Source organism: Eschrichtius robustus, chromosome 2, assembly GCF_028021215.1.
Source record: "Eschrichtius robustus isolate mEscRob2 chromosome 2, mEscRob2.pri, whole genome shotgun sequence".
In the NCBI taxonomy this organism is placed as follows: domain Eukaryota; kingdom Metazoa; phylum Chordata; class Mammalia; order Artiodactyla; family Eschrichtiidae; genus Eschrichtius; species Eschrichtius robustus.
The window spans coordinates 144,800,344-144,810,545 of NC_090825.1; the positions used below are offsets into that span (position 1 = coordinate 144,800,344).

General features: G+C 49.4%; 1 protein-coding gene across 3 annotated transcripts in view; it reads right to left on the minus strand.

The window, feature by feature from the left end:
* Nucleotides 1-9,969, minus strand: part of SLIT3 (slit guidance ligand 3) — a 619,979-nt gene extending 610,010 nt beyond the window's left edge. For 2 of the 3 annotated variants that reach the window (XM_068536341.1, XM_068536339.1), the window contains exon 1: nt 9,324-9,622. In XM_068536341.1, the coding sequence (XP_068392442.1) occupies nt 9,324-9,520 (197 nt within the window). In that variant the 5' untranslated portion in view covers nt 9,521-9,622. Of the gene's footprint in view, nt 1-9,323 lie in introns of all 3 variants that reach the window. The other variant, XM_068536340.1, reaches the window with a different exon arrangement.
* Between the last annotated feature and the right edge of the window lie 233 nt (nt 9,970-10,202).

Genomic DNA, 10,202 nt, shown 5'->3' on the forward strand with positions numbered 1-10,202 from the left:
ATTCACAGAGTCCAGCCCCAGAGGACCTCTACACACCACCCTGGGCATCATAAAAGGCTTCAGATGGCCATGAAGATGAAGTCTGAAGTTGTTTTCCGGACACAGCCATGGATTGGGAGTCTCCAGTCTCCAATGAAGGTCCAGGCCACAAAGATCCCATGAAAATCCAATCTCAGGAACTGAAGCTTAGATGGTCAAAGTCCAAATTCAGTACTAGGCAATGGAGAGCTACATAGAGGGCAGGATCGGGCAAGAAGCCAAGCTGGAAGGGTCAAGACAGGGGCCAGGAGCCACTCAGGCTCCAGGAGAGATACACAAGATGCACAAGTCCACGGTCAAGCCCATAAACCTCAGATTAGAAGAGGACCATGGACACACTATGCAGACAGACCCAAGCCAGGGTATACGCTAATTGAGGGCAGGGGAGCAAAGAGTGGGTATGCTAGGTAGCAGACAGTAACTAGGGAGGCTGAAAAACTCAAGAGGGAGTCAAGGTGGGTGGTTAAATGTGCTGGCAGACTTTCAGGAATGACGATGCACACTGCTGCCAAAGTGCAGAATGAATCAGGGGTCAGGAACTCAGACTGGCATTTCGGACAAGAGAAGAGAAGTCTGAGCCCACACAAGTAGTGGTAAGACCGTGAAAAGTGAAGTCACATTTAGTCCAGCCAGGATGCATCTTATATGCATCCTGCACCAGCAGGACCCGATCTCAGGGTGGCAGGAGCCTGGAGATCATGGCTGAAAGAAGGCAAGTAGTACACCTAACTGAAAAGGAAGGCGATCCCTGGCAAAAGCTATAGGCAGGTACTCGTGGGGGAAAATATTGGTCAAGAAGGCTCATCAGAACTGTTCTTGGAGGGTTTATCCCCTCAAATCCAAAATAAAAAATCATAATAATTAGCCACATAACTATGGTGATATTCTTCCTGAGACTGGATTCAGCCCTAAACACCCTAAACTCCCCTGTTAGATAAAACTGCCTTAAGCACAGCTCCTGTCATTTTAAATGGGGCTCAGGCCCTCTTAGGTTCCATGCAACCGTGAACTTCTGCGAATCTAAACCACGTTCCCACTTCTACCCATGGGAACCCTATTCACCCTCAAGCTCCAATTCGAATGTCACCTACTTCCCCAAGCTGGACAGGATGGGTCCTTTGCCAGGTGTCCAGACATAGCCTTGGCACCCCTCTCGGGATGCCTTACGTCAAACAGGTTCTCCCTGATTCGACTGGATATCATTGTTGTTGTTGTTTTTCTTCTGGTTCTTCTTTGAGAATTGGGTTTAGAAGACAGGTAAGGGCGGCTGACTTAACCTGGGGGAGGAATGACATGACCAGTGGTTGGAGCGCAGACCAGAGACCAGTCTGCCTGGATAAACCCCGGCTCCACTTCTCCCACCTGAGGAAGTTACTTCACCTCTCTGACTTTGTTTCCTTATCTGTAAAATGGGGACACAATGAGTTCCTGTCTCACGTGATTGTCCGAAGATTGAGTCCATGCACATAAAGGGTGAGAAAAGCGCCAGGCGCAAAGAAGGGCTCCATAAATGGGAGCTGTCATGGTGATGGTGATTGTTGTTGTTATTCTTCACAAAGATGTCGGGAGTGCCTCAGCCCTCTCTGCTTCATTCTCCATCACATTCATTCCAAGCACTACTCAAGCAAATGAGCCCTGTGCCAGTGGGCACCCCAGATGGTAGAGGAAATCACTTTGAGAAACTCAGGCTTCTCAGCTGAGCCATGCTGCTGAAAGAAGGGCCCAATTTTTCAGGCTAAAATATTTTACAGGAGAGAATAACACACATATACACATCAACACACACACACACACACACACACACACATACCCCACATCCCATGCTGATGGGGCTTCTGGCACCAGCCTGACAGAACAAGGAGGAAGCAAAAGTCATGAAGGAAAAGACTACAAGAAACCAAGAGTTTAAGAGAAAATTCAACAAACAGGGGAATTAAACATTAATAGGAAATCATTCCAGAGAAAATATGAACAGAACCCCAGGGAAAGAAGATGCTACAGGCTAATAAGACCTCAACATTTTTATCCACCCCAGCAGGAAAGAACAGGACAATGTATTTATGTAATCCACACCCCAGACCACAGAAAGACTTGGAAAAAAGCAGGGAGAACTCTGTTGATTATACTGACAACCTGGATAAAGATCTGTAGGGCAAGCTCACTAAAACTGCAGAGGAAATGAGGAGAGGACTGCTTATTATGTAAGAAGGGAAAATCAAAATAGAAATGTTCCTGAAAAGCTGATGAAATGAAACTATTTGCCAAAATTTAATTAGGATAAATGCAAAGTGTTGCAGTTAGATGCCAAAAGGTCAAGTGCACAAATCTGGGATGGGGGAAAATAGGATCAACAGCAGTGAGGGCTGGGGAGACACTGGGGATGCAGTGAACAGCTGGGTCAAAATGAGCCAACCCAGGGGCGGTGGCTGTCCAAAGTGAAGAGGTCCCTTTAGCATGCACTGATAGAAGGTAAGATAACAGGAGAGTGGAAGGTCTCATCCAAACTAATAAAAGGCAAAGAGAATTGGAATCTATTTAGAGGAACATAACTAGGAATGGGGAGAGTGCCTGTCTCAAAGTCTAACACGCACAGAACAGTTGAGGTGATTATAAAAGTTTATGGAAGAAAAGAGAAGACTTAGGTAAGTGGGTGGTGAGAAATGCAAGAGCAATAAGACGTTTGAAATCCTATCATTTGGGAAAAGGATTCTGCTTGCTCTATGTAATAACAAGTAATGGGAGATAAGTTCAACCCCCAAACAAAGAAAAATTTCTTCTTAGAACTGCTTTTAAAGATGGAATAAATTGCCCTAGGAAGAACTGAGTGCCTCACCACTAAATGTAATCAAACCAAGGAGAATGACCACTTTCCCCAAAATCGTGCTGGTGGAAGATCAACCTGTACATGGTTGGAACTTGGACAAGAAGACCCCCTTCAACCTTGAAAATCCATATTTTTCCAAATCAGGTTTTATCTTGAGCACGCTATGGAAGGAAGACTACAGTCAGCAAGAATTATGGTAATCAAAATGATAGGAATATTTATAGAGGATGCACTATGATTCAGGTAGTCTGTATATTCAATATTCATAGCATCCTATGAAGGGGTATTATTATTATTCCCATTTTATAAATGAGGAAACTGAGGTCACCCAGCTAGTTAAATGGTAAACCGGGACTGGTGACCCAACTGGCTCTGGACTTCACACCTTTACTCACAAAATTATTCCTTTCTCACTTCCCATTCCTCTCAGTATTGAGGATTTTTAATCATACACTCGTGACAATGTTTCCGAGGGAACTGCTGTACCAAACATGGTGCTAGCAACAGACCCAGGAAGACCACAGAGAGTGGGAAGGAAAGCATAGCCTTTGGCAGACCAGCACTAGCAGTAGTTACAAAATAACAATCTAGGTCTCCAAGCAGAGGATTGCTATTATGAGTTCTTCCCACCTGAGTAAGACGGATTTAAATTGAAGGCTGGAGAATCACGAACAATGGAGAGCCTTGAAAACGCAGCACCAGAAACCACAGCAGGGCACCCTCTGATCTACTGTATCCAGAACGAGTGGTGGTTCAGAAAACCTCTCAGGAAATACCATACCTTGTTATTTTTTTGTTTTTGTTTTTTTGTTTTTCCAGCAGTTCTAAAAAGGGTTAAGACCACCTTACATAATGAGGGTGGAGCATGCTAGTAAATACAGCTGTTTCAAGTAAAAGCAGTAACAGAGGCAGACACGGGAAGTCAGTAAAAGGAGGTATTTAGGGAAAGACGTAAGGAATGAGCATTGAAAAAAAAAAAAGTCAGGGCCAAAAATTCCCCATGAAAATCTGACCCCCCAAAATAAATAAATAAAATGCATTCCTTATTTAAATATACCACAAAGCAGCATGCCCATGGAAAAGATATAAACCACTTCAACCGTAATCCCCATTTTATGGAACGGAGGCCAACCTGGGCTTAGCTGGGGAGGAGAGGGAGGGAACCAGGCACAGGGAGACTGCGCAGAGCCGACGTGCAGGCGAGGAACTTGCCTCGACAGGCACACTTCAAGTGGGCATCTCCAAACTTCCAGCTGGATGGGGCCCGAGATGAAGAAATGGAAGTAACAGCTGTGGTCACTATCATTAAGAGTTTGTGGAGGCCTATGCGCCAGGTACTGTGTTAAGCACTTCCTGTGCATTATTTCATGTAATCGACCCCCAGAGGACCATTTACTCTTCGCCCTTTACAAGTAAGGAATGGTAGGTGGAAAAGCAACGTACTGGGCATTGTGCTGAGCGCATCACATGGATTGCCTCGGGCCACATTCACAGCATTCCCGCAGGGCCAGTGCGATTATCACCCCCCTATTACAGGCATGGAAATATGGTACAAAGGGATTAAACGGACCGCAGCACAGAGGAGTGGAGTGACCCGCCCCAGGTGCAACAGCAAAGATGTAACAGAGCCAGAATTTAAACCAGAGCTGTCTTATCTCCAGAGCCCAGGCCTGAACCAGAAGGCATGGGGCTCTGAAACCTTCCTGCACGACCCACTCAGTGCAAAAGATCCCACAGCTCTCGGACCCACTGTTCTCACTTTCCAGGGGAGAAAGCACTCAGTGACAACAAACAGAACTGGGGAGAAACAAAATAACAATCAAAGTGGCAAAAATGCCAAAATAAACAAGGCCCAGCTCATGGCAAAAGCAAAACTTAATAGTGAATCTACAAATACATCGATTAACACAAGCAGAGCAGCAATCAAAAACCACAGAGAGTGCAGGATAATGCTGATGAGCTCCTGATCAGAAAATCCTATGGTTTAAGTGTTCAGGATTTCTAGCTCTTTTCATGGGCATGTGCACAGTAGGAGTTTTGCACGGTTGCTAAGCAACGTCTGGCAACCAGACTCCAGAGTGGATCACTCATTATGAGTCCTTGGTAACTCTAGTAAGGCAGTAATTTTAGTTCATGAAAGCCAAATTTTAGAAACCCTTAATAACTCATACAATAGGTTACTAATAAGTAGCCCTTAGCCATACATAAAAAATGCAGATCTATAACTGCCCAGCTTTCACTTGTAAGAACTAAAGATAGACTCGTACTTTTGAGATTCATCATTAATTTATTCAACACATACTTGTTGAAAACGTACTATGTGCCAGGCGCTGTTCTATGCTATGGGGAAGAGGCCCCTGACAGTTCACCAGTGAACTACAGACTATACACAAAAAAACCACAGACTATACTAGAATTCTACTTTTAGGAAAATGAGGCTCAGAGAGGTAAAGCAATCTGTTCAGTGTTGCACAGCACACTGGAGGCGGATATGTTCAGCTGCTCACGTCCAGGCCAGTAGGCTCGGCAGGAGAACACTGCTTCCCGGAAAGGCCACGTCCCCATGGTTGGTCAAGAGAGGCCCCATGATCCACCAGCTTGCCCCCGGTCCTCTGAGCTAGCCCCGAGGGCTGGGAGTACCAGGATGCAGGGCTTGGCTGTTGAGCGTCTTGGAAAGTCTCCCACTTGACCTCAGGACCTCTGTGGTCAAGTAAGGGAAAGCCTATGACACGGTGTTGGTTTTTATTGGACCCAACCACCGGCGAAGCTTGCCGTCATCTGGAGTGATGGAGAAAATTAAGTTACCACATTCTCACGTTTCAGCCTTTAGCCTGTATTCCTTCGCAAACAGGAAATGTTTATTTAAATACAGCAGTCTCCAGCATGTTCCAGAGCCAAGTGAAAAACCAAAGATGTCCACTCTTGCCCCACTCCACTGTTCAGGCCACCACCTCGCTGCGGGTGAGAAGGAGGCCTCTGCCTGCCTTTAGGCAGGACGAGGCAAAGGGGCCCTGCATGAGAGTTCATTTTCATCTGTCTCCTCTTTTTCCAGGCCGAGATTGTGGTTGGAGAAGAATTACATCTGTGGGCTCCTTTTGTACTCAGAAGGGTAAATGCAACATCTGTTTACTCTGTGCTCCATGGTAAATGTTTTGTTTCAGGCACCACCATTCACTTCCTCTCCCCTTGTCCTCTATCTTTGCTCCATGGATAATAAATTACACTGAGTTCTCCTCTGCGTTTATTTAGCTTTCTTGTGGGTGTCACCTCCCCACTGAGGGAAAAAAAAAAAATTGTCGGTAGTTTATAAACAACAGAGAGTTTCTCTGTGTGATGTGCTGACATTATGGAGAATATGCTAGAACACAGACCCCTAGCTCTGATACCAGCTTAATTATGAACAATTTAACAGGCCCCATTCCAGGCCTGAAGCAAAGTCCAAATGGTGACCACATTATCCTCAAGGACGCTTGCTTTAATGGCGTGCCATGGGTGGACAAGGCCTCAGAAGTCAACACTACCAGAGCAACAAACCCTCCCTCCCCACACACACACACCTCTTCATAAAAGCCTCTTTGGGAGACAGAACAGCAGGAACAGAGAAGGGAGAAAATGTTTCCTCTTTGTTATAAAACACAACATAAACATTTGACATCAGAAAATGGATCTTAGGAAGGTCCCGAGCATCTGATGGCAGGGCTGACAAAACTTAGCCACATGAAAAAAAATGAGCCCTGAGAAGTTTAAAGGCTCACTAAAGGAAAGTTCCTTCTTCCGTCGTTTGCTTACATTCTTTAAGTTGGATTGCTGGTTTTCTTCTGTATATGCCATGATTTTATATACAGTTACTGGAATGCAGTGGACGCTCAAGTCATGTTTGTCGAATGAATGAAGGGAGGAATGAATGAAAAATTCCTCCCTAAAGAAATCCTTAGCATAGCTCAGAAATGCCACCGCCCCACAAGAGTTTGCAAAATTGAAATGTCACAGGTGAGTTGACTGAGACAGGGTGTGGGGTGATGCAGGAGTATTGGGACTATTGGGAGGCTGCACCTAATCCCTGCAGTAACCCTGACCCAGGCTGCTTGTAAAGCTGCCCCCTCTCCTGGGGAGGGAAGAGACTAGAATGAGAAGCCAGCCGCATCACCCCAACGCACCCCAACCAAAGAGACATCAGTGACCAGAACCAAGGAAGAGGAGACTCAGATATTCCAAAGCACCTCCTACTTCGCCAATGCCTGCCGGTGGCCATGACAGCAGGGGGCCCCTGGGAACGCCCAGGACTCCAGTCTCTACCCAGTCTCTTCAATTATAGAGCAGATGGGCAGCCCCCAGCTGCCTGGGTCTCCTGGGAGAGGTACCACGGTGGCATGCTGGCTGCAATGCTGTGCCTGCAGCTTTTGAAGACCTCCTACATGCTAGAAGGAGAGGGGCCCACTCTCCTTGGTGTCTCAAACATGCAACATGATTTTGAATATCAAAGAGAAGTAGACTCAAGACCCCAAAAGGAGAGCTAATGTCAAGGCAAGTCAAATGTTTGCAGGGTGTACCTGAAGCAGCAGCAACAGCTGCCTATTTTAAGACCCCAGCCCACGGAGAGCCCCGCCAGGACCGTCTACTTATAGATCTTGGCCCAAGCTGAACCTTGTTCCAAGGATGTCCAGCAGCGTGGTAGGGGGTATGGACTTAGGAGCCAGACGTGCTCGAGTTCAAACACTTAACTAGCTACTACATGACCTCGAACAAATGACAAAAAGGCTTAACTGTAAAGTGGAATAATAAGCATTACCTTTGTAACTAATGATCATGGTAGAGATTCAATAAGATAACACATGTAAACAAACTGAGGCACAGAAAGCATTCATTAAACATTAGCTACAGCTATTATTTCACTAACTCATGTGGCTGGCCCTGGTGTTGAGGAGGGAGGGGAATTTAGCTTATAAGTTACAGGTTTCCAAAAATACCACTAAAACAAGTTTTTCACTGGCATGGTAGAATATAATGTCTGAGTTAAGCTGTAGAAACCTGGATTCTGCCCTTTTATTGCCATCACCTTGCTGTGTGACCTTAGGCAAGTCATTTCACATTTCCAAGCCTCGTTTTCTACACATATTCATGAAGGTTCAGCTCTAACCCTCAAGAATTGTTTGGTTCAACCCCACAGAATAATCACTGCACTTGAAAAAAATGTCTTGAGCCAAAGGTAAAACTCCAGGAAAAAGGAAGGCAGTTCTACTGAGTCTCCGCTCAGGGACACATAAAAAGTAAGCGGAAGAGAAGTGGAGGGACAGGAGGTGATTAACAGGAATAACACACTCTAGGACAATACATCTTAGTCTCTTGCCCACTCTCCTCCAGACTAAAGTCAAGAAGGCAGAATCTTGAAAACCCATGCACCTACTCTAAGACATGTGCAGAAGGGGGCAGCGGGAGAGCAAGGCATGCAGAAATCTACCAGCTAGAGCAAACCCTCACCCACTTCTGGGCTGTGTTCCCAGTCCAGTTCCAACCCCCTCTACCATTTCTCCCTCCTTTCCCACTCCCCAACTGCAGGCTAGGAAGAGCCCACCCCAGAGTCCAAGTTTTGAAATTGGTCCGAGGATCAAAATGATAAATGTTTCCAAAACGTTGACATATGAAAAGTAAATATTTGGTTGCACAATTGGGGTTAAAACGAGGGTCAATCCACCCCACTCTCCAAGCGCCTCTCCTCTTGCTGCCAAGCCCAGGATCCGAGGCTGAGTGCGGTTTGTAAGATTATAGCGCTGGGTCTCATTTAAAGGGCTGTCAGCATTTCCATTCTCCGGCCCGTTTGGGGAGGCATTTATAACCGAGCCATAAAAAATTCACCGGGGCTGCAACTTGGCATCTCCGAGGCCGCGCTCCAGGCAGGGCGGGTTTTGCAAGCACCCACTCTGAATTGGTTCGGTTCCTCAGAAGTTAGACCTTCAGACACACTCTCAACTTTCCTAGCAAGGGCAGCCAGAGAGCGGCTGGCCCATTCTGATCTCCAAGCCGGTCACAGTCTCTCAGGCCCTCTCTCCTGTCTCCGTGCCCTGACGCCCCATCACCCTTCAGCTTTCTCCTTCGCCCCCTCTTTAATGAGCGCGGACCCCTTACCCTCACCCTAAGACCTCCCTGTCTGCAGTGTCATCTCTCCTTGCCTCCTGCCAGCATTCTCCTTGGAAGCTGTCAGCTGGCCCTGCGTCTGGCACCCTCACCCCTGGAGAGACACTGCTCTTTGCTCATCACTGGGGTCCTCGAGACCTCTCTCCCCAGACCTGCCCAAAGCCACAGACCCCCAACTCAGAGAGTGAAGGATCCGATGCAGGAGAGGGTGAAGGCAGAGACTGCAACTAGCGCGGCCAAGGAGAAGGAAGGATCTGGCGCCGGGGGGCCCCTCTGTGGGACCCAGGTGGGTGGCCCGCGTGAGGCAGGGTGGGGCGGGGGTACTCACAGGCGCTCGGCGTTGCGGGGGATGCCCCGGGGAACCGCCCGGAGGCCCAGCCCGTGGCAGTCCACGCTGGCGGCGGAGCAGGTACACTTGGTGGGGCAGGCGGCAGCGGGGGGGCCGCTCAGAACACTCGCCAGCGCGAAGGCCAGCACCAGGCGGGCGCGCACCGCGGCGCCTTCCTCCGTCCGCCCGGGGGCCATAGTGTGCAGGGGCCCGCGCCCGGAGGAGGTTGCCTCGGCGGGGCAAGACGCGTGGAGCCCACGGAGGTGCGCTGGGAGCACGGGCGGCCTGGGGAGCGGGCGGCTGAGTTGGCGCGGAGGAGGAGCGAGCTCGGCGCTCAAGCGCACGGGGCGCGGGCGGAGCGGGGCGCGCCGGGCGGCGGCGGCGGCAGCAGCAGCTCCATCGGCGGGGCCGGCGCTGCCCCGCTGCGCATCGCTCGGAGTGCCCAGGTGCCGAGCGCCCCCTGGCCCCGCTGGCCCGCGGCCCGGGGCGCGGGCCGGGTTGGGGACCTGGGGCGAGCGCAGTGAGGCACGGCGCGCCGGGAGGTTCGGCTTGGGGCTGGGCTCGGGAGCGCGGCGGCGGTGGCGGCGGCTGAGGCACGGGGCGAGCGGGTGAGCTGGCCGGCGCTCGCTCTCTCCATTCACTGAGCCGGGCAGACTCCGGAGACGTGGGGCCCACCCCTCCCGCCCCCCAAAAACGCCAGCTCCGCCTCCCATTGGCTGCGCCGCGCGTCATGTCGACTAAGTTGGGAACTTTGCTGGAGCAACCGAGAGCTCGAAGGGAGGAGGCAGCGGAGGAGGGAGCTCGGCCAGCAGGGCCCCAGAATTGAGGCTTACTCACTCTGGGGAGCCAAGGACTGACCAGGCTGGTGGCCCTGAGCTG